Source organism: Pseudonaja textilis, chromosome 3 (assembly GCF_049901715.1).
Source record: "Pseudonaja textilis isolate UNSWEBS1 chromosome 3, rPseTex1.2, whole genome shotgun sequence".
Taxonomy (NCBI): domain Eukaryota; kingdom Metazoa; phylum Chordata; class Lepidosauria; order Squamata; family Elapidae; genus Pseudonaja; species Pseudonaja textilis.
The window spans coordinates 86,749,976-86,775,526 of record NC_141992.1 but is presented as its reverse complement, the minus strand read 5'-3'; the positions used below and the strand labels follow the sequence as shown (position 1 = coordinate 86,775,526).

At 35.0% G+C, this 25,551-nt stretch overlaps 1 protein-coding gene across 4 annotated transcripts in view; it reads left to right on the top strand.

Annotated features, from left to right (window-relative positions):
* Window positions 1-24,873, top strand: part of WDR47 (WD repeat domain 47) — a 47,724-nt gene extending 22,851 nt beyond the window's left edge. For 2 of the 4 annotated variants that reach the window (XM_026700436.2, XM_087930299.1), the window contains exons 7-16: window positions 1,276-1,451; window positions 1,644-1,874; window positions 4,674-4,749; window positions 12,514-12,674; window positions 15,732-15,812; window positions 18,222-18,391; window positions 19,532-19,702; window positions 20,809-20,940; window positions 21,940-22,158; window positions 23,415-24,873. In XM_026700436.2, the coding sequence (XP_026556221.1) occupies window positions 1,276-1,451; window positions 1,644-1,874; window positions 4,674-4,749; window positions 12,514-12,674; window positions 15,732-15,812; window positions 18,222-18,391; window positions 19,532-19,702; window positions 20,809-20,940; window positions 21,940-22,158; window positions 23,415-23,557 (1,560 nt within the window). In that variant the 3' untranslated portion in view covers window positions 23,558-24,873. The remainder of the gene's footprint in view (window positions 1-1,275; window positions 1,452-1,643; window positions 1,875-4,673; window positions 4,750-12,513; window positions 12,675-15,731; window positions 15,813-18,221; window positions 18,392-19,531; window positions 19,703-20,808; window positions 20,941-21,939; window positions 22,159-23,414) is intronic. The other 2 variants (XM_026700437.2, XM_087930300.1) reach the window with 1 other exon arrangement.
* The last annotated feature ends 678 nt before the right edge of the window (window positions 24,874-25,551 follow it).

Here is a 25,551-nt window from a genome sequence, read left to right as displayed (position 1 = left end):
ACTTGAATACTACATCCAGTTCTGATCACCACAATACAAGCCGTACATTGACGAACTAGGAAGTGCAGAGAAGAATAACAGATGGGGCTCAGAGTTAAATCTTATGACAAACTGTTAAAGTATGTTTAGCTTAAAGAAGAGGAAACTACAAAAAGGCACGATGGAGTTTTTTCATACTTGAAAGCTGTCACAAGGAAAAGAGGTGGATCTATTCTCCATAGCTCTTGAGGGTAAGAAACTCCACGAAGGGAGAACTGGAAATAAAGAGAAAATTCTTCCCCATGAGAGGTATGGGTGAAACAGCCTGGGTTCAACAGTCATGGGATCTCTATCACTGGAAGTATTTAAGGAAAGGTTGGATAGCCAATGTTTAGGGGATGATATGAGAATAAATGCATTTATTTATACATAGGCTCAATTTTATTCATTTATTTTTCCTTCCTTCAAGGTCATTCAAGGTACATCTGATCTTTGTTCCTTATTTTCTACAACACCATCTTGAAATGTTTGGGATGGTCTTCTGCCCTTAGAATCACATGAATCTACCAAACATAGAAGTCTGCAATAGAAAAGATATTTTTTTTAAAAAAAATCCTGACTATGTATCAAATCTCCCAAATAAAAAAGTATTTAGCCTAGTCTTTGCTGAAATAGAAACAAGGCCTTTTCTATAAAAATTTGAAAAGTGTACATTTATGTGAGTTAAGATTAGTTCAGCATTTGTGGCAAATGATAACATGAGGACAGCATGAAGATAACCAATTAGACAGATGCCCTCCTTTTTTTGAGGGCCAAACTGAAGGATAAAGAACACAAAATATAGAATCCAAAGTTGCTTTACAAGTTCATGCTAAACACTTTTCCCCTCACTTTGTACAGAGCATTTATATGGCGCAATTATGTTTTCCCCATTTTTAAATCTGTTTCTTAGCCAAAAATCCAGCTTAATAGCAGTAGCCCTATGCCTAGGGTCAAGAGAGTAGTGCTTAGGGCAGCATTATACATAAGTTACTCCTTTTGGCTTACAGGGCATGCGTAGCACAGCTTATGCTATATGCTTGCCTAATTTTGGAGGGAAGAAAGCGCCTATGAACTTAGAAGTAGGGAGGAACTTGTCCAATGGGAATATATAATAGAGTGGTTACCTGCCTTCCTTTCTGTGCTTATGAGGTGATGGTAATGTTTCGGGTAAATGTTTGTCACTATATTGTATACCTCTAATAAGAATATGGTGGATATGTTCAGCAACGCTTAATTTTATTTAATCTGTTTTAGCTTCGAGATTCAACAGAGCAGTTTCAAGAATATTACAGACAGCGGTTACGATATCAACAACACTTAGAGCAAAAGGAACAACAACGGCAATTGTATCAACAAATGTTATTAGAAGGAGGAGTTAATCAGGAAGATGGTTCAGAACAACAGAATCTTACAGAACAGTTTCTTAATAGGTTTGCTTTAGTGATTTTCTATTTCTGGGTTGCCAAGTAACAAAATGATAGCAAAAATGTTGACAATTCATTGAATAATGATAGTTGCAAAAAAACATATTTTAACCTGATTTTAATTTTCCTTCTGACTGGATTTACTTCTTGCAGTTTATGAGTTATGAGTAAATAAGATTTTTTTTATATGTCCTACAGGTCTATCCAAAAGTTGGGTGAATTAAACATGGGAATGGATAATCTGGGAAATGACGTGCAGACATTAAACCAGAAGTGCAATGGGACCAAGGGAAATGTATCCATTCCCCCAGATTCTAGTCAGAGAATAGCTGATGATAATACAAACATTAACACAAGTACACCTCAAAAATTTGGCTCCAGTAATCAGATACCATCTCTTGAAGAATCACCTGTCCATGGAAATCAGATGTAGGTAGACAAATATTTTTGTCAATACTGTGCTTTTTGAGGGGAGTGCCTTGGAGTCAGTTTTTGATTGCTGGGGGTTGCATGGTCAACTCCCTGTAGGTTTCTTGGCAAGATTTTAGAAGTGGTTTGCCATTGACTCCTTTCTAAGTCTGAGGGAGAGGAGAGGTTCTCCTTTCAAAGGACCCATTTAAAATGTGGAGATTTAGCCTAAATGTAAATTGACCCAGGCTGAGATCTGCAAAGTGTGTTTGTTTGTTTGTGTAATATTGTCTTCAAGGTTGGAAGAGAAAGGCATTTGGGTTTTGAGTAGAGAGTATTGTCATTAAGGCCCAATCTGTATTGAGGTGCCCTCCCACGTGGATTCATCAAAATTAGATCAGTGGCACATGTTTTCAGTTCAGTCCACAAGGATCTGATGTGGGATTTCTGTTTCATTGGAGACATAATAAGCATTTATTATCAGCAGACACCAAAGACACAAAAATCTCAATTCTGGATTAAATATAATTCTAGCTAAATAGCAAGATACCGTATATACTCGAGTATAAGTCGACCCGAATATAAGCCGAGGCACCTAATTTTGCCACAAAAAACTGGGAAAACTTATTGACTCGAGTATAAGCCGAGTTTTTCAGCACATTTTTTGTGCTGAAACACCCCCCCCCTCAGCTTATACTCAAGTGAGATTCCCTCTGAAAAAAAAAAAAATGGTGTGGAGCTCCGGAGCTGGGCAGCCGCTTCCCTGCTTCCGTGTTTCCTTTGCAACTTGTAAGCATGGGGGTAATTGGAAGCAGAAATGTTGTTGCATGAGGATGTATTGTTTTTTCTTTATTTAACTGTTTTTAGGGGGAGGAAAAGACCCACCGTCATGTGAGAATGCTCAGACACAAAATCTATCCGCCTGAAAATAAGTGTGTGTGTGTATGGGGGGGGGGGGATTTTAACAGAGGGAAGACATAGGGAGAAGGCAAAAGCGACGGAAGATCCTTCAGGGGAAACTGAGGGGGAGACTCACCCTTGGTCCAGATGAGCCCCCTTCCCCGTTCCTAAGGAAGCAGAGGCAGCCAGCAAGGGCAGGCAAGCCCCGCTTTGCGGACTCCGTCTGTCTTCGCTCCCACCCACCCACCCAAAGCCACGAAGTCCCCCAATTGCACAGCCCAGAATCGCCCTCCCTCAGGGGAAGCAACGACGCCCGGTGTTTCCTGAAACAAGAAGCTCCGCCGTGCAATGAAAGCGCCCTGTCTCTAGGCTCAGAAAACAACGCGAGCCGAGGTGGCTTCGCTTTCCTCAGCCCTAGCTGCTTTCAGTCCGCTCGGGGGAGGAGGAGGTGGTGAGTGGCTCGTGATCTCAGAAAACAACGCGAGCCGAGGTGGCTCGCTTTCCTCAGCCCTAGCTGCTTCAGTCCGCCGGGAGGAGGAGGGGAGGAGGTGGTGGCAGCAGCTCGCGTTTCTGCGATCTCAGAAAACAACGCGAGCCGCTGCCACCACCTCCTCCTCCCCTCCTCCTCCCGAGCGGACTGAAAGCAGCTAGGGCTGAGGAAACGGCCACCTCGGCTCGCGTTGTTTTCTGAGATCACGAGCCTAGAGCTCAGAAAATAACACAAGCTCCTGCCACCACCTCCTCCTCCCCCTCCTCCCCTCGAGCGGACTGAAAGCAGCTAGGGCTGAGGAAACGAAGCCACCTCGGCTCGCGTTGTTTTCTGAGCCTAGAGCCAGGGTGCTTTCATTGCACAGCGGAGCTTCTTGTTTCAGGAAACACCGGGCGTCGTTGCTGCCCCCTGAGGGGAGGGCGATTCTGGGCTGCACGATTGGGGGACTTCGTGGCTTTGGGTGGGTGGGTGGGAGCGAGGACGGACGGAGTCCGCGAAGCGGGGCTTGCCTGCCCTTGCTGGCTGCCTCTGCTTCCTTAGGGGCGGGGAAGGGGGCTCATCTGGACCAAGGGTGAGTCTCCCCCTCAGGATCTTCCGTCGCGTTTGCCTTCTCCCTATGTCTTCCCTCTGTTAAAATCCTCCCCACACACACACACACACTTATTTTCAGGCGGATAGATTTCGTGTCTGAGCATTCTTACATGACGGTAGGACTTTCCCCTCCCCTAAAAACAGTTAAATAAAGAAAAAACAATACATCCTCATGCAAGAACTTTTCTGCTTCCGATTACCCCCATGCTTACAAGTTGCAAAGGAAACACGGAAGCAGGGAAGCGGCTGCCCAGCTCCGGAGCTCCACACCATTTTTTTTTTTCAGAGGGAATCTGACTCGAGTATAAGCTGAGGGGTTTTTTTTCAGCACAAAAAATGTGCTGAAAAACTCGGCTTATACTCAAGTATATACAGTACTTCAAATTCCTGAAGGTTATCAAGCTATTCCTGCACACTTTTAGAATTCTAGATTACAAAGTTTGTTTTATTTTCAATTCAGAAAGAAAACCCTGTTTGCTCTAAAAAGAATTTGAGTTTACTGCTGAAAAATCATGATATGTAGTTTAAAACAAAAGCGCAAAAAAGAATGGAGGACAGCAGCAGAAAGCAAAGGAAGTCAGAACAAAAGAAGGGACTTCAATAGATGATTTTATTGAAATTGGTCTGCAGTAATTTGGGTGTAATAATGAAAGTTAATTTAAGAAATGTATGTTATTTCCCAAATGCAAATATTTGAAACAAATCTTCTGTCACTCTTCTAGTGTTCTCTTTACTTTCAATTATATCAGAATGGATCATGTTTCTGGTGTCTAAATTTTAAAAAGATAAAAATCTGTTTATCTCACTATATTGGATTTAATTTTGTGCATTTAAAACAGTGTGACAGACCAAGCTGCCATTCAGTCACAACATGAAGATTCTTCAGGAAGTACAAGAAAACCAGGAAGTGATGAGGTAGGATTTCACTGCCATTTGTCCCTCTCATTTAGTTCCATAATCCAGTCATCCAGTCATTTGTGGGCTATCCACAGTATTCTTAACAGTCTTCTCTATTACCAATAAAAGATAGAAATATTCTATCTTGTTTCTTCAAAATCCAACTTTTGCTTCTACAGAATGTCACAAGGAAATCTTTACCTGCATGATTCTGATCTTTGTAGGTATAGACATGTCACAGCATTTGAAAGTATTTTTTAAGTTATTTATTACTACTATTCCACACCAAGTGCTAGTCTATGACATATTTATTGGTTTTACTGTTGGTAATTGATTCTAAAAGGCAGAACTATACTATTTCAGTGTCTTCATCATTAGCTCTAATGCTGGTTACTATAGCTGCTGTCATTAACTTGGTCTTTATTTACTTAATTTTAATTAGTTTAATATTTAATTGTAGTTCTATATACTTCCATTTAGCTTCTGGATCATTTTCATTTTCAGCTATCAAAATAATGTCATCAGTATAGCATAGATTATTGATGTTTCTCTCTCCAGTGTTAAACCATGCTCATTTATCCTAATGCAACCTCGCTCAACATATATCCAGTGTATACGTTTAATAAATACAGAATTTACATCTTGTCATGTTTCTTTGCTAACACGAATCCAATGTTTTACAATGTTTTAGCTAGATTATATCTTCCTATCCTGTACATAGATTTCTCGTTAAGACAATAAGACACTCTAGGATTCATATTTTCCTAGGGACATTTTATAGTTTGACATGATTGACCTGTTATATAGAATAGAATAAATGAGCTGGAAGGGATCTTGGAGGTTGTCTAGTCCAGCCCCCCCGTTCAAGCAGGAAAACCTATACCATTTTAGATAAGTGACTGTCTGAACTCTTCTTAAAAACATCCAGTGATGGAGCGCCCATGATTTCTGGTGTCAAACGTTCCTCTGGTTAATTGTCCTCACTGTTAGAAAGTTTCTCCTCAATTCCAGGTTGCTTCTCTCTTTGATTAGTTTCCAACCATTGTTTCTTGTCCTTCCCTCTGGTGCTTTGTAGAATAATTTGACCCCCTCTCCTTTGTGGCAACCCCTCAAATACTGGAATACTGCTATAATGTTGCCCCTAATTCTTTTCTTTAGACCAGCTCATTTTCTTTAGAATATTAAAGGATTGTCTGTGAAATCTAATTGATAATATTTGATCATTGATTGCATTGTACCCAGGTATTGTCTCTGATATCTTCTTTCTTTTTTTTGTAAATTTTATTTGAGTTTTCACAAAGAGAAAAAAAATACAAATAAAACATCTTTTTTGAAAGTAGCGTAATCCCGGGTTACATTTCTTCGTACAGACACAAATTCAGGTTCATGCTCATTTTTATATTCTATTCCATATCTTATTACTATTTTACATTTTCTGCATAGCTTCTCCCTTCTTTTAATTTTCTCAATTTTATTTTAATTATCTCATCTCAATTCAAATCATTGTATTTATATTTTTTGTCTGTCCTGTTTCAATTATCTATGATCTTTTCTCATTAAACAAAATTTCTCCTGTAGTTACTGATTGGAGTATGATGCCTTTATATCTTTTCCCTAAAGTTGTAACATTCAATATAATACATAACTTCCATTCAGATTCTGCTTGGTACATTCTTAAAATACACACTGTATTCTTAAAAAAAGAAAAAAATATAAATGTATATAATTAAAACAACATTCCATTCCAATTCAAGTCTATCATTAATATTAATATTCATTAAAGTCTTAACATCTTTAATATTACTTTTCAATTAAATATCATACTTCTATGGGAACAATTATAAGCTTTCCATAGTTAATTCCCCCCCTTCACTTATATTTTATAAAACATTAACTAATTAAAATGTTCCCGTCCCTTCCTAATTCAATTTTCTCGTTTATTGTATTTCACTTATTTTATTCACAAACATTTCCCTAATCACACTAACTATTTTATCCCTCATTTTAATCATACGTTGTTTCCAATTTTCTAAAGTTATTTCTATTACTAATATAACAATACAATCTTATGTACCTTTACAGAATCCCTTTTTCAGTTAGATTTTCACCCATTATCTCTAAATAGGTCCTGTTTCTCTATATCTTGCTCCGGTCCTTTGTAACTTCTTTTCCTTTCCTTCTTTTCTCTCTTCTTCTCTCTCCCCTTTTTACCCCCTTGTCTCTCTACCTCTGTTTCTCTCTTCTGTATTCCCCTTTTCTGTTGCTTTCCAGTATTATACTTATTTTTTGAATTATTTTTCTTTTCTTTGGTTGTTTTTTTAAGTCTTAAATTCTCCATTCTCTTTCCCCCCTTTCCTTTTTTTTTTTTTTAATAAATTTTTATTATTTTTTTAACATAAAAACACAACAACAAAACATAAAAGTATCAGCTCCCCCATATTTTTGTACACACAGTAAGTCGGTTGGTCCATCGGTTTTGTGCATTCACCTCATAGTCACAATTACAATTACTTTATATAATACTCTTATCAATACAAATTTATAAATCCTAGTATCGCTATTAAAGAAAAAAAAATTGACTAAACTTTTATTCGGTCATGCCTTTATGAGATAACTATATTTTAAATATTTTATTCTAAAACAAATCTTATAATCATACCAATTCTATCCCAAATATGAAAAAGAAAGAAACAAAGAAAACTATTATATAGATATAGTATCAAAAACCAATAAAAGGAAAGGGAAAATAAAGTCATTATTATTCCTTATTATCTAACTTTTATATTTTAATATTTCATCATTCAACCATTGATAGAAAAGATCCCAAACTAAATAAAATTGTCTATCTTCTTGCTCTCTAATTTCAAAAGTCAATCTACTCATCTCAGCACATTCCAAAATTTTCTTTACAACTTCTTCTTGCAATGGAATTTTCTCATTTTTCCAATTCTTTGCAAATACAATCCTAGCAGCAGTCAATACATTTACAATCAAATATTTCAACTCTTTACTATAAGTATCTGGTAGTATTCCCAATAGAAAAACTCCGGTTTCAAGTCTATATGCTTCTTTGTCATTTTTTCCAGCCACATGTGGATTTTAGTCCAATATTTTCTAGCATCCTCACAAGTCCACCACATGTGATAGTATGAACCAGGTTTCTGATGACATTTCCAGCATTTTTCGGATTTGTTCTTGAACATTCTTGCTATCCTTGTCGGGGAAAATGCCACCTGTAAAACATCTTATACAAGTTTTCTTTATAGGCTGTAGACATTGTCATTTTATAATTTTAACTATAATTTCTGCCATTTCTCTAAATCAATCCCATATCCAAAATTCCTCCCCACGCAATCATAGTTTCTTTAACTTGTTCTTCCTCAAGCTTAATTTGCAATAAATAACCATACAATTTTTTAATCACCTTTTCATCAGTACCCATCAAAATCTTATCCAAGTCAGTTTGCTTATCATAAAATCCTCTGCTTTGGAATCCTCATAGTACTTTGAATGTATTTGCAAATATGAAAACCAATTCATCTGTATACCTTGTTCTTCCAATTTTTGCATCGATTTAAGTTCACCCTTTTCATCTAATAATTCCCCATAGTTAACTGTTTGTTCCTTTTTATAAATTATAGGATAAGAGAACGCTTCTATCGTCGATAACCAAACTGGAATTTTCAAATAACACTGTTTTTTTATCTTCTCCCAATTCAACCACAGAGACTCCCGTATATAATGTCTTCTAAAATACCCTGTGTTTTAGTTCCCTTATACCATAAAAAGCATGCCAGCCCAACAACAAATCATGACCTTCTAATGTCAACAATCTGGTTTTCCTTAATGTTATCCATTCTTTAACCCACGTCAAGCTTGCAGCTTGGTAGTACAACTCCCAATTAGGCAGACCAAACCCTCCTCTAAATCTAGCATCCTGTAAAAGCTTTAACTTTATTCTTGCTTTCTTGCCTTGCCATATATACTTCAAAACAATTTTACTTAAATCCTCAAAATATTCTTTTCCAAGCCTAATTGGTATTGTTTGAAACAAAAATAAGACTCTGGGTAAAATGTTCATCTTGATTGTTGAAATCCTTCCTATTAATGACAATTGTAAGTTCTCCCATTTTTTCAAATCTTGAGCTATCTGTTGTTTAAGTTTAATATAATTATTCTCCTTCAATGTACTACATCTTGATGTCAAATATATCCCCAGATACTTAACCTTGTTTGTAACTTGAATTTTTAACAGTTCTGCCAACTCTTCCCTTTGTTTCAGCAACATATTCTTTGACAAAATCTTTGTTTTATCTCTATTTATTTTCAAACCAGCCACCTCCCCATAGACCTCTATCTTTTCCAACAGTTTCGAGGCTGTTTCTATAGGGTCTTCCAAGATAAAGACTAGGTCATCTGCAAAGGCTTGTAGTTTAAATTCTTCCTTTTTAACTTTCATTCCTTTTATAGTTTTATCTTCTCTGATATTTCTATTCAACACTTCCAAAGTCAATACAAATATCAAGGGAGAAAGAGGACAACCTTGTCTTGTGCCTTTTCTTATATTAATAGAATCTGTAAATTCTCCCTCCATCATTACCTTAGCTGTTTGTTCATTATAAATTGCTTCTATTGCCTGAATAAATCTTCTAGCAAAGCCCATCTGTTCCATTAAAAGTAACATAAATCTCCAATTCACGTTATCAAATGCCTTTTAAGCATCTAAAAATATCAAAGCCATTTGCTTTTCAGGATGCGCCTCATAGTATTCCAGGGTGTCCAGAATTACTCTCATATTGTCTCTGATTTGTCGCTTTGGCAAAAACCCATTTTGGTCTGGGTGGATAAAGTTATTCAAGTACTTTTTAAGTCTTTCTGCTAAAAAAGAGGAGGCGGACCTACTGCAAATCAAGAATTATAGACCGATTTCTTTACTAAATGCAGATTATAAAATTTTTGCCCCCTTTCCTTTTTCTTCCCCACATAAAATTGCTTGTTCATTAAAGATGGCTTCTTCTTTGTCACAGTCTTCTTGTTTTGCAGTCGTTTCTTATTGTTTCTCATAGTTCCAAATCTCCATTTCTAAGAATTGAAAAATGAAGCCAAAAGAACCCTTCCCTTCTTGTGCATCTTCTTTGTACTTTTTAAGTTCCATTTTCAATTCATCCAGAAATGGTGCCATTGTATAAATTTTTAAACAACCACCCAATTGATTTTAGTCATTCAAATATAATAACCAAGAATCCAAAGATCACCAAATAATCCAAATACACGCAAGCTGTTTCTTTTTTGCTCTTTTTCTTCACTTTCTCTTCCTGGGGCTCTACTGTTTAGTTACAAAGTTTCAGTTAAAATGTATCTTTTAGAAGTCTCCTTGAAGTTTTACTGTAGATTCTTTTTAATTCCAGGCAGTCTCTTCCCTTTTCCAGATCCTGCCCTTATTCTTTTTTTCTCCCTTCCTGCTTATGAAAAAGAAAACTTTTAATGTCCAGAAATCTGTATTATCCCTTTGGCATTTTGTTTTATTTTCAGCTTAATTGCCTTTGATGTCAAAGCAGATTTTTCCAATTTCTTATTTAAGTCTCTTAGTTGTCAGTATAGGGAAGGAGACAGAAGAAAAAAAAAGCCAAACCTTTCCCTTTTCACTTTCCTTCGCTGCTTCCGACTCTTCTTTGGGAGCAATATTATTTTTTGTAAGTTTAAATTCCAGGGTACCTTAGTTGTTGCTTTTACAATTTAACCCGGTCAGCCAAAACTTTCACTTCTTATCTTCCTCCTGCACATTCTTTTCCGGTTGAGTTCTCCTTTGTGGTGGCCATTTCTGACCACCGCTGCAACCGCCTTCGGGAAAGGGAGTAATGGCCAGCTGAGGAGAGATGCGGCTCTCCTCAACCCTGCTGGTGGTATCCCCCCTCTTCACCACCTCTACGGGGTGGCTTAGCCCCGAAACCAGCCGGCTTGGGGTACTCCAGCGGCAAGCCCAGACAGAAACCACACACGATCGCGGATTTCTGTCTGTCGCCAAAGCCCTTCAAACTGGAAGTCGCTATATTCTTTCTAATTATGAAAACAATACTGCTCCTTCTTTTTTTTTCATGTCCTAAGTACAGTGAGATCTTTGGACTGAATGTGTCAAATTCCAATCCATTTCAATTAGGACTTAACCTAGTTGTATTATAAACACCATTAATATTCCGAAAGATATTTAGCTCTTCCTCAGTGACATGTTGAGCACTACCCAAAATAAGGGGGCCATGATTCCACATTATACTGTAAATCTCTTTATCTGGTCCAACCATGTGGTTTTAGTTGAACAGCTGGGATTATCTTTGTACTTTGGGTGATCGTACTGGGAATATACAGGTTGAGCAGTGTGCTTCATTCTTTACTCCAAAGAACACCCCAAACATGCTGAAAGAGCACAGCAGGATACAGTCTGAAATATTCTGTCATTTATTGTTATAATAGAGTGACATCTAGTGACAGTTGTAATTGTCAGAAAAAACGGGCCCAACTCTCTAGTATCATCTGATCAGATCATAAATTTATATAGTCATAGACACTGATGGAATAAACATCTATACTTTGTAGAATTCTACATCTGGTGTATCATACCAGATTATGCAAAAAAATATAGCAGTACAAGATCACATATATAACATGTTTGATATGTTATACAATATATGATATGATATTATTTGTACAATAATTTGGACCTTCAAATTATTACCTGGTTCATATGATGCATAGTTTGGTAAAGGTATCACTGAAAGATAAGTCTATTTAACATGGAACTTTAAATCAGTTACCATCATTCTGAATATTACAATCCAGCTTAGGTATTTCTATACTTGCAGCTAAACCATTTGTTTTACTGCTAATAGATGGATATAAAATGTTTCCCTGCTACTGTATTACTTTAGTATTGATGGTTAAAATGAATAGTTCATGTTCCAAAAATGGCTGAAAATGCAGTGACCAGGTTAAATCATTTTTTTCATATTTGATGGTTATATTGCAAAGCTTCATCATTTTGAAACATGATTTATAATAGAATGAAACTAATTCTAAAAGCTGAATTTATTTTTTAATCTTCTATTTTGATTAACCATTACAGCTATCATTGTATATAATAGCTGCTGCAAAGATACTTTATAGTTCTTATTACAAAATATGTATATTTTTATTAGAAAGTATGTACTTTTCCTTCTGCAAAAGAATTAGGAGGTATATAGAGTATTGATGTCCAAAATAACTTCATGTTTGAAAAACAAATAAAAAACAATTTAATTTAATTTGGAAGTCATTTTTATATTTTGATTCTATATATTAGTTTGTTTCACATCTAAAATTTAATTTCTCTGAACATAAATTTAATTATAATTTAGTCTAAACAGAAATATTTAATTTTGAATGATCTGTTAAATAACAATGAGTCTTTCCCTTTTCCAACAGAAATTAGTAGAACTTTTTATCTTCATGATTTATACAGTGTTAATTATTGCTACTAATATTTACACACTAACTGGATTTCCACAGTGACCTACAGTTTTAAAATGATACAAGTTACTCAGTTATATAAACTAATGAAATATTAAAGATTCTTATCTAATCATTTAATTCTGTGATATATAACATTTACTTGCATTTTATTTTTATGTCTCATTTGCCTTTTTTGCTTTCTGAAAAGTGTTTAATAAAAATATAATTTTAAAGGCATTAATTTTTATACTTGCTTCCTAATAAAAATAAAGTTCATATTTATATTGCTGTTTTATACAGCAGGATGACAAATCAAAGAAACAATTCATTTGTATCGATACTCTAGAAGATACACAAGCTGTTAGAGCTGTGGCTTTTCATCCAAGTGGCACCCTGTATGCTGTTGGCTCTAATTCCAAAACTCTGAGAGTCTGTGGCTATCCAGACTTCCCGGACTCAAGGTACGGATAATGTATTGGATTTTTCTCATCACTTGCCATGTAATATTTGCATCCATGTTTGCTCTCTTCTTTTTTGTTGCTCTTTTCTCCAAATTTTTTTAACTTATTGAAATAAAAAATACCACTACAATATTATCTGAAGTATTTTATGTATACAGGTTTACTTAGATTTATTTTTCACACTCAAGAAAACATCATTGGGTTCAATGTTTCCTTTTGGTAACAATCTGAAATTCCATTAAGCAAAAAAACAATTTTGTCCATTTTTCCTTGGGGGATTTTTATTAATGCATTGACTAGGCCAGTGTCCTTGAGTCATTGAAGAGAAAGTAGAACTAGAACTCCCCAGTTTTTAGCCTGCTGCCTTATCTACTCCACCAAACTGGCTTTCTAGATGACTTTAGTAGCAATTCATAATTTCTTAAGGTTATTGTTGATGCTAGATGAAGCAGACTAAAAGCAGGTCTTTTTTCTAGTTATATCTTTCTTTAGGTGATTAGCTCAACACCCACACTCGCACACAAACTTTCACTAAATTCCTAATTAGTTGAATACCTTTAGTATCCAGTAATAAATAACTGCAACCATCAAATCATACTTTATTGTAATAATATGATATAAATGACTTTTTAACATAATAGTCTAAATAACAATCCTGTGAGGTGATTTATATTAAACTTCAGTTATTAAGACAAGCAAAATTTAGCTTTATCAATAAAAGCACCTGAACATTTGATAATAGTAAGTATTCTTACTATTTAGTTGCATTGTTTCAAGCACGTCCCATCTTATTTCTATTTCAGTTTATATTTTATAAAAATTTCCTCAAAAATTGAAATACATTTTTGAGCACACTAAGATTCATATACATTTTTCTGTACTTTTTCTCTGTTATTTCAAGACATTTATCTATATATATAAAAGCGAAATACCACTCACGCATCATCACAAAATCTCCAGAACCATAAAGCCTACAAACTTGAAATTTGGCACGTATGTTCATCTTGGCTTCGAGGTGCTCACTAAGAAAGGATTTTTCAAAATGACCATCAGAGCATTAATATTTCGTATATTATTATTAACATGCTCTGATGCTAAGGAGTTCTACTTCCACTCCCCACCTGAAAAGAAATCTGTTCCAAATGCAAAACACAAGCAGAGGAGAGGAGTTTCAGTTTTAGTTTCACAGCACCAAGCAGCTTTAGTACAGAACAGTTGAGGTAAGCCACGCCCAGGCTCATTTCTGTCTCCTTGCTCACACAGCAAATAATGTTTCAGTTTCCAAACAGCCCTGAACTCTCTCACACACTGACAGGACGCTAGCCAGATGAATACCGATGGATGCTGGTAGGCAGAGGCACAATCCCCCCCCCTTATTTTCCTCCCCACCCCTTGCCCAATCACAGAGTTTCGTAGCAAAGCAAGGGTACCTTGTTAGTAAAATATATACCAAAAGGCATAGTCAATTTGTCTGCTGCCCATTACTTATTAATTCAGAAAGTAAGAATTTGATTGGTTCATTTTAAGACATAAATTGATTAACTATCTTATGGTAGGGATTAGGCAGTGGCACTTTCATGCAACAATTTTTGATTTTCAAATTAGAAAATAAGTAAGGAAACATGACAAATAAGATGTTCTAATACACCTTTGTTGGCATGGACAGGAACATAAAAAATGCATAGTACATTTCCACCTTGTACCTAACTGTGATAAAAATATACCCTGGCAAATCTTTTTTTTAATTGAACTCCTATAATGTTGCCTTCACTTTATCCCTATCCCAAGAGTGAAACTGGTTACATTTCTTGATTTTACTGGTGTTACAAAATAATTAATCCTCACTTATCAACTGCTGATTCAGCAACTGTTTGAAGTTATGACTGCGTTAAAAATGGAGCCTTATAATCAGTCCTCAAAATTGTGGCTGTTGCATCCCTGCTGTTACATATTGCAATTAGGACATTTGTGAACTACTGCACATTTATGAAGGTTGCAGCATCCTATGAATCAGAGGTGGTATTCAGCAGGTTCTGACCAGTTCTGGAGAACCGGTAGCAGAAATTTTGAGTAGTTTGGAGAACCGGCAAATACCACCTCTGACTGGCCCCTCCCCCATCTACTTTCTGCTTCCCAAGTCCCAGCTGATCAGCTGGGTCTTCTTTGGTTGCCCTGCACAGGAGAACAGAGCTGAAAAGCAGGTTAGTGGGGTGGGGAGGGAATGGAGATTTTACAGTATCCTTCCCCCTGCCATGCCCACCAAACCATGCCCACCAAGCCACACCACGCCCACCAAGCCACGCCCACAGAACCAGTAGTAAAATAAAATTGAATCCCATCACTGCTATGATCACATGATCGTCATATTTAGCCTTTATAACTGGCTTCCAACAAAATAAATGGGGAAGCCAGCAGGAAGTTGCAGGATGCAGTAACATGATATTTCACTTAATGACCTGCAATGATTCACTTAACAACTTCAGTGGAACCGATGTCGTAAGTCATTGCAGTCACATGACCTTTCACATTATAATAGTGTTTTGGTTATCCAATTGTGATCAGAAAATGAGGACTCCCTGCAGTATCTTTCCTCTAATTTTGATACCAGCAATCAAAATATCATGCACAAATGACCGATAGCAGGGCTTGCAATAACAAGTTGTTCCATTAAAGTCAATGACTACTGAAAACGCATTTGGAATCATGGTTCATTTCTCATTTGTATCTTTCTTTAAAGTAAGAAATTTAGAAAGTAAGAAATGTATTTCAACAATTCCATCATTCTTGCTGAGTTTCTTCAATCTCCATTGTCTTGTGTGGCTGCCAAGCATGGCAAAGGGACCCAGTATTGACTGTGCCTTAGATTACATGACTTGCTGCTTCTTCAGTTAGTTCGCTGTATAAAATATTGGCCCAGTGTGTGTTTTTGTGTGACCCATTACAAGTCCACTTTCACCATGTAAAACTGAAAAAGTCATAAGTGTATTAACTCACATAGGATATCTTGTGAAGTATGTTCTTAGTCTCTTTGTAACTATTTGCTTATATGTTGTTTAGCTCCTCCACTGCTGTTCCTCAAAAACTCGTATTTGACTTAGGCAGATCTGCGCTCTCTTCTTCTGTAAAGATGACAACAAAGTAACTAGTATATTTATTTCCTCTTACCTACACTTTGGAAATTTTAGTTCATTGGGTGTTGGCGGGGGGGTGTTTCTTTTGGCTTTTCCATTATGTGCTTTCCCACATCTAAATATTCTGCCTTCTCTATGTGTTTGGGCTGTTTTTTTCTCCACGTTTTATAACTTAATACACCAGGACACTTTTCAGCTTCTGTATCATTTTTTTTAAATGCTACTTTAAAAATGTCTTGATTATATTAGCTCTCTGTTGCCATATTAGCATCCTCTTTTATTTGCTTAGTTATACAACCGAGTAGTAACATTGCGTCATTATTTTTATATACATTGTTTACATATTTACATTTTACAGCTACCTGTAAATGATTGTCAAATGTCTCTTTTCTTGGAACTGTATTGGTTAATATGCTTGTATAGAAAAAGAAAATAATGCGAAGCATTATTACACTTTCATTGGCATTACAGTTATGAGCCATTGTATTTGCATATGGCTAAATTTGTTTTCTTATACATTAATTTGTTTTGGCGTATAACACGTTGCCTTTACTATCTCAAGTACTGTACATCAGAAGTGGCCTAAGAAAATAAATGTTAGTCTTTCTTTCCACTGTATAGACCATAAAAATTTTTGGGACAGTCCAATTGTATAAATTAACCTTCGCTCCTATAATGTTAGAAGTGGATATGTTCTGTTGCATATATTCTAACTATAAATAAGTAAATAAATTCATTGTTTTGTTCTCTGAATACGATGGTGGTAAATTATGCTGTTCAAGGAAAGGGCGGGTATAAAAAAGCTCTCTAAAAAAATTGAACTTGTGCATTCCAAAAAATCCCAGAAACAGCTTTCACAAAGCAGTATTAATATGGATTGCATTTGATAGCTAGGTAGTGGATTTTATTTCAAAGAGTAGAATCATTTAATTCCTAATTCAGCAAGTTGTTGTCTCAACGGAACAAAATGTAGAGGCAGAAAGTAAATCCGTTTTTATTGATTGAACTGTGGGTGAGATTGATTTACATTAGCAACACAGATTTACTCTATAAGACCTACTATTCTGCTTAGATGCAGACACTTTTGGATTCCTGGATGTTATATGTGGAAAGACTTATAAACCATTGGTTCCTGAACATTGGATTTGGAAGGTCAAAGAATTCCTGCCCTGCATTAGCCCAGTGTTCCAAGATTTGGGTTCCATAGAGCTTTTGGGGAAAAGCATCCTATTATTTTTTTAAAAATATGTAGACTGCAACAGGATATGCAATTGATTCAATAATGTTTTATATGAGAATGATATTTTGATACTCTAACATGGTTCTAATGTAGATATATTGAGGTGAAAATAAGGGTAATAAATTGGCAATGCTTTCGTTTAAAAGCCAGCCTAGATAAAATGTTAAACAGTTTTGAAGCATAACTAATAAATCCCAAATTGGGAAAGGACAAAGATCAATAATTTCTTGTCAAGATTCCCCTTTTCCTCTTTTTCTTTTGATGCAAATATATGAAGCCTTTTATTTGGAATTAATAGAAATTTCAGCAAATGAATTTAGATTGGACAAAAGTCAGGCACCAGCAACATGCTGTAATTTGGAATTACATCAGGGAAGCAATGAAATGCTCATCTTACATATTGCTTCCCCAATCATTTTAGCAGTGCCTCCCTTCCATTTATTGTAGATCTATAAGACACACAAAGACTGATGGATCTTGTAGCATAAAACAATTTTTATCCACAGGATAATTTTTTAAAAAAAATTTAAAAATACATTTAGTTAAGTTTGAAATGAAAATAATTTATAAACAGCTAAATTAGATTGCAGTCCCCTTTATTCATCACTGATCTTTTTGAGCTTTATTTCTGAATGGATGTGCATAGAACTGTATATTGTTGATTTAGATTATAGAATGTGAGAAAGAAATTGCAAATCGAACTGTTCTAATCCCATCATATTCTTTCATGACATACCCCCAAAAGCTAGATATCAATGATGATGCTTCGTTTGCATTCTTTTTTCTTTTTCTTTTTTAAAACAGATAGTTGGCACATACATTTAATAAATTATTACTATTATTTAGAGGTGCTTGCAATAGTCAGATCAATGTTTAAATGTGTAACTTTGTTTTCATATTCACTAAAAATTAACTAGTTTCAACTCAACCTTTATGATCAGATACATTTCTGCTATTTATTTTTATTTTATATTTAAGAATTTCTCTTTTTTTGTATTTCCTAATACCTTAAATGTATTTAAATCATTTAAAATTGTTTTGGTGAAAATAATTACTCTTTCCCAATATTATTAAGTCACAACTGTTGTAGTTGGCTTTATTTGTTCACCCATGTATGTTCATGCACATACAGACACAGAGTGAAGAATATAATAATAATTTTTCTAATATTTTTAGTGGTAATAGCACTCCTAAACAACCCGTCGTTCATTTCAAACGGAACAAACATCACAAGGGATCGATCTATTGTGTAGCATGGAGCCCCTGTGGACAGTTGCTGGCTACCGGTTCCAATGACAAATATGTTAAAGTGCTGCCTTTCAATGCAGATACCTGTAATGCCACTGGTAAGTGCAAGTAATTACAAATTTTAATAAATCTGAACATTGGCAATAGTTCTTGCAAATAACATAATTGAGTCAAAACTAGCTGTTCCTTTCAATCCGAAACATTTTCAGAGTAAGTCATAGATAAATCCTAATTCTGAATAGCATCTTTCTGTCTGAATTTCTCCTTTCCTAAATTAGAACAGAATCAATTTCTGTCTCTATTCCCTACCACATATATATTAGATATAAAATTAGATTATAAATAAATGTTGATGAATGGCAAAATATTAAGAATATTTATTGTATTATAGATGACCTGAAATATCTTTAGGTGTTTTGTGTATAAAATGTTTCAGTCAGGTTTTGTCCGTATTCACACAATATTGGCTCTGCCTCAAACAATGGATAGTACTCATTACTTTTTCCTCAAAAATGAGTATTCATTGTTAGATGATACTCCTTTTCTTTCAATTAGTGCAGAATAGAAAAAGTAAAATGCAGCAGCTCCCTTATCAGAATAAGATATTTTGGGTTATCCATTATTAATCATGGCAGTTTATAGGTGTTTACTGTAATTATTATTAGATAATAATTTGTGCAGAAGAATGCCTTTTAGGGCCATTTGCGGTTTATTAACTTCTTTAATCGATTAATGGGGACATAGTTTTCTCCATTAGTCCCCTAAACTGAAGTTTACTGTGATTTAGTTTTATATGGCAGCCTCAAGTTATTGACAGACTCCTTTGCTATTTTCTACAATTGCACTCTCTTAAAAAAACAATATAATTGGAGTTTGGTAAACTTCATTTTAATTACCTAGGATTTTATGTAAATTTTGCTCCAGTGCAACATAAAGTCCACAGTTGGGAAAGAAAATTATTTCTCCTACTAATTAAATGTTTATACAGATTCCTGCTATGCTGCCAGGTAAGCCTGACAGAGTCCTTTTCAAAACCACAGCCTGCCCTGGCTGAAGTTTGCTAAAACATAGTAACTATATAGTTTGAAAAATTTAGTAGGCCTATTTGTTTCTTAGATTTTCAAAACTAAGGTTTTGCTTATTTTTACATTGCATCATAAAATTCCTTAAATGGTTAGTAAATTTATTCTGTACTGAAAATGTATTTGTTTATATTTCTCCTGTTTTGATGCTTTTAGGACCAGATCTGGAATTTAGCATGCATGATGGAACTATTAGAGATCTAGCTTTTATGGAAGGTCCTGAAAGTGGTGGTGCCATTTTAATAAGTGCTGGAGCTGGTGATTGTAATATTTATACCACAGACTGCCAGCGAGGGCAAGGTCTCCATGCTTTGAGTGGCCATACTGGTATGTTATCAGTTCATCGGAATCATTAGCTTTAGGAGTTGACAGAATTGGATAAAATATTAACAGGAACAGAAGATAAGTTTATTAAAAGATTATATTGCTATTTACTAGGTGTTAAACTAGAAGAAGAACCAGTTAAAGAAACAATGATAGCATGGGCAACAATTTTTTGGATATGCTATAGAATTAGATAAATGGCAGAAGCTATGGGATAGGAATTATAAATTAACAATATTGACAACATACAAAGAAAACTTGTATGTTTTATAGATGGCATTTTGCACCAGTAAAATTAGCTAAGATGTTTAAAGATAAATCAGCTAAATGCTGGAAGTGTCACCAGGCACCTGGAAATATTACCATATGTGGTGGTCTTGTATAGAAGCTAAAAGATATTGGACAAAATACACACATGGTTGGAAAAAATGATAAAATACATATATTTGAAACTGAAATATTTTATATTAGGAAAGGTACCTGAAGATTACAGTAAAGAAAAAACATATTTAATTATACATTTGCAGCAGCCAGAATTGCATTTCCTGAGAATTGGAAAAGTGATAAGATACCGAGAGAGGGAAAAGTAATTGAGAAAATATTTGAATGTGCAGAGGTTAATATTGGTTAATATAAAATAAAAATAAAACAAATTAAAATGGACTAGATGAATATAGAGCAGTAAGCTAAGGTTGTTTAAAAAATAATAGATATATTAAATAATAGCTATAAGAAAATGTATTGTTATATTGGCAAGAAAGTATTAGTTATAATTGTATGCACAAGATATATGTACCCAGTCGACACACAGCTGAAATGAAATGGAATTACTGTAAAATATAAAATAAAAAAATAATCATTAACTTTACAATCTTGCTTTATGAAAAGTTTAATAAAGTTTAAAATGCATACTGCATGTTAAAAACATAAAAAATTACAAGTATCTCTTATAATCTCCCTTGCTGTGGCTTAAAAGTAACTATTTCTTAATTAGACCACTTAGAGGGCTGTAAAGCACTATGAAGTGGTATACAAGTCTAAGTGCTATTGCTATAGGTGTTAATAGCCTTTTAAAAATGCAGTGAATACAAAATATCTCTTATATGCAGGTCACATTTTAGCACTTTATACATGGAGTGGATGGATGATAGCATCTGGATCCCAAGACAAGACTGTGAGATTCTGGGATCTCCGAGTACCAAGTTGTGTTCGAGTTGTTGGAACAACATTTCATGGAACTGGTATGGACCTAAAAACACTTATTGTTGGTAGCTGTTCAAAATATTTGTGCAGAAAATGGAGATTGTCATGGTAAAGGAATAGCTTCTTCATAAATTTGAGTAAATACTGGGAATCTTTAATTAGACACCTAACGCTATTATTAGAGGGCCATTTCAAATAATTCTATGGAATGTTTATTTTGTAAATTGTGTATTTAATGGTCAGTATTCCAGTCTCGTAAGACACCTTTTTTTAATATGTAAAAGAACTTGTTTAAATTTTTTACTGGTGTTAAGAATAGAAGTCACCTAACAGCTATTTGGGTTGGAAATATATAAACCAGGATAGACATTTTAATACTGTCTCTTTAAGGGAATGCTAAAATTGTAATTGGGTGTGGTTACTCAAACGGCCATAAGATGGGAGCCAGAAATCTGGGTTGTTTAGTCTCAGGAAATCTCAGAAGAGAATGTGAGTGAATTTGTTTCCTTCTGTTGGAGAGAGTTGACTATTACTGATCATTGATGTAAGTCTGTTACTGAACTGTTTTGATACTGGACTTTGATATTGGAATTATCCCTGGATTGAACACTGACTGCTTTAACTGTGCATTGACTTGGACTGCTTGTTTGGACCGTGCTTGAACGTTTATTGGCAGTAAAAACCTACATTTACTGTACAGTGTGTCTGTATGCTATTTGTGTATTATTCAAACACTACTCTCACTACATCTCCCTGTATGCGCTCATTCTCCTAACGGGGAATTACCTCAACAAGTGATACATGCTTTTATTGACAAGCATGTTTAGCATTCTCAAATCAGTCAAATGTTCCTGGTTTTATCAAACTTGCAAAGACAGAATCAGATCTTTCATTATTGTACAGTTGACCCTATATTAACACCAATACGATTGTTAAATACATTGGATGTTGTTTTGACGAGTATTTTAGAGAATCTACATTAGAATCTTGATTTGAAATCAAGTACATAATTGAGTACATAATGGGTTTTCTTTCAGGCAGTGCTGTTGCATCTGTGGCTGTAGATCCTAGTGGTCGCCTTCTAGCTACTGGACAGGAAGATTCCAGCTGTATGCTTTATGATATTCGTGGTGGGCGGATGGTTCAAAGTTATCATCCTCATTCCAGTGATGTCCGTTCTGTTCGCTTCTCCCCTGGGGCTCATTATCTTCTCACAGGATCATACGACATGAAAATAAAAGTCACAGACCTGCAAGGTAATTTCACTTCTGAACAATTTCTAAATAGTACTAATACTCCTCATCTCTATCTTAAGGTCAATTTCATAAGTTTATTAATTAGATTTTTATCCCACCTTTAGTATTTTTTATAAATAAGTCAATGCAACGAACATGCCTAATACTCCTTTAACTTCCTATTTTCCACTTAGCAATCCTGGTGGGTTTGGCTGAGAAACAGTGAATCTCCCAGACAACTTTCATACCTTAAGCGGGACTTCTTTGTTTCTAGGCCAGCATCTTAACCACTATACCAAATATTTATCCAATTCTGATCCTTATATAAAATATGATGTGCCATTATAAACTATAGCTGTATCTTTTAATTTCTGGAACTCAATAGTAGAATTGCTAGTGATTTCCGAAAAGATTTGGTTACAGCTCATTGATTTTAGCAGAAATTCCTTTAAGTAGGTTGTAAGTGTGGACAGTTTCTGTAACAATTAAAATCTTAATTTGTATTTTCTCTTTTGTTCAGTACAACGCAGTGTAAAAAAATTACTTTATGTTTAAAACATTGTTAAACATTATACATTTTATTGAATTAACTATATATTATATAGTTTTAAATGTAATTTAATTGCAATCCATTATGTTTTTGATGATTTAGTGGTAACTTCTGGGATTGAAAAAAAAACCCATAAGTATATGTTTAGGTAGTATAGTTTATCACTTATTTTTAAAGACCAGATATAGAATTACCTGTTCTGTAATAAGTGAAATGAGTAGAAAGCAGGGGTGGAATGCTACCAGTTCTTCCCGGTTCCAGAGAGCCGGTAGCTCTGAAGAGCAGCAGACACAGAACCGGTTCTGTGTTTGCTGCTGTTTGGCCCACGCACCTGCCTGAGCTCTTACTTGTCCTTTATTTCCTGCTTTTTCAACCTCAGCTGCTTTGCGCAGCACAGCTGAGGTTGAAAAAGCAGGGAAAAAGAGGCTTTTTGAACGCTGCACACCTGCGCACAGTGCTTTTCAGCTGTCCGGGCGGCAGAGCCTAAAGTTATTTTACAGGCGCACAAAGCGCACATGTGCGCGCAAAACATAATCACCGAACCGGTAGTAACACTAGTTGAATCCCACCCCTGGTAGAAAGCATAATCCATCTGATCTGTTTCGGAGTGCAACTTTAATTAGCTTGAAGTAAACAGTATTAATAAAGTTTATGTGCAAAGATAAAGTAAATGGCAGTGCTATGCAGACATCCTTTAAGCAATATTTATTCTAATTATTTTTCATAGGTGATCTTACTAAGCAGCTACCAACTATGGTAGTAGGGGAACATAAGGACAAAGTGATTCAGTGCAGATGGCACACACAGGATCTTTCCTTCTTATCATCTTCTGCTGACAGAACTGTCAAACTCTGGAGTTATAATGGCTAAAGGCAATCTGTATGAATAAAGCATAGATCCACAAGACAACTGGAGTGTCTATAAGAAAAGCAGCACTTGAGCAAGAAGATGCATCCTACAGAAACTTGGTTGTTATGAGATGTTGGTGTGTTGGTGTGGATTATTATTTTTTAGTGCTTTCTATGTGATCTCATGCTGCTACGACCTACTGTAGTCTTGTTGCTGAGGTTTGTTACAAGAGCTCTTGCAAAGTCAATGTGCACTCCAAAAGTTAAATTTATTTATGTGTTTACATTTTGTGTTATTTGCATTCCCTGGTCTTTGTCTCAGTGACAATATTTTTTAAAAATTCAGAATGAATTACAGTTCAAGGAAATTCACATGCACTATCATAGCATCCACATAAGTAAGTTGTTATGCCATGCTGTACAATGTTTTGGACCACTTAATTAGTGGTCAAAAACCTTACCCATGAAAGTTTCATTTAATAGATATAATAATGAACTCTAAAGATGGTTAAAGAGGAGCTGACTCTTGATCATAGTAACTATCTAGAGATTGAGATATATGAAATAATTCTCAGTCTGAGGCTGTACTTTGTTAAATTATGTTCAAAATTCAAGCTTTTAGTAGAAAAAACATTGGTGTGAAGACACATTATCATTACTGAATGCGAATGCAACAAAATACCTCTATGTAATGTAGGAAAGCAGGCACACTATTAGGTGTGGTTGGTACAGTTATTTTGATATCAGTGGCTATAATCCTACAGAGGCACGTAAGTGAAAGTATTGTGGTATGCAGTTAAGAATTTTTCTGAAGTTGCTATAATTACTAATTGCATTGTTGATAAAAAGATAATATATTAAATTGCCCATTCCTCAGCATTGCAAAACAGTATAGTAAAATGTTTCAAAATATCCTCTGGTTACACACAGTTTTCTCCTGGGTATATATAGAATACCATACCAATTTTAAAGGCAATAGCATGGCTTGAAATGCTATGCCTGCATGATAATCTAAAACTAAATTATTTCCCAGTTCAGAAGTTTATTTGGAACTTTTAATTTCTTGCACTGACTATACAATATAGTTGCAATTTTATTTCTATATTTAGAGTATTATGTTCATGTATTGTTTTATATTTTCATATTGTACATTTATATTGCTTTTAAATTAAAATTTTAACTATTTGGATTATTTATTTGAAGTACAATTTAAGGCTTGGTTCTAATTAATATATGCTGTGCACTGTAGCAAGATCTTTTTGAACTGTCATTAAAAAAAAGTTGAGGTTACTATAGAAGTGTATATGTACTTAATTCAATAAAGAAAGTGAAGCTACATATTTTTCTTCCTTCATATGGTAACAACTACCATGTATTCTTGCATATAGAGAGGTGCATGAATAAGCTGACAATCAAATTTTTATCAAAATAACATGAGAAATGCATTACTTACAGATGGGGGTGTCACATTTTTCGTGCTACTTTGAATAAAAATTAAAAGGCTGCTTCTCCTTGGATAAAAAAAGACTTATCTGTGCATATATACTGGAAATATCCATACTTTTAAAAACTTTATTATATAAACTCACAGATAAACCCATCCCCAGCCCAGTTGAAAATTACAGACCAATCTCCTTATGCTGCGTCACCTGTAAAGTCATGGAATCAATTATTAACCAATCCATTATCCTCCACTTAGAGACAAACAACCTACTCTCTAATAAACAATTTGGTTTCAGAAAAAAACTATCCTGTAATCTGAAGCACACTGCAAAAACATATGGACTACACAACTCGATCAGGGCAAAGCAACAGACGCAATCTACATAGACTTCTGTAAAGCCTTTGATTCAGTGGTACACAACAAACTACTACTAAAACTAAAATCTTATGGTATCTCTGCATACCTGCATAACTGGATAGAAGCATTCCTGTCAAACAGACAAAAATGGTCAAAATTGGGAGCGTCCTATCAAATTCTGTACCTGTCAACAGTGGTGTCCCCCAAGGCAAATT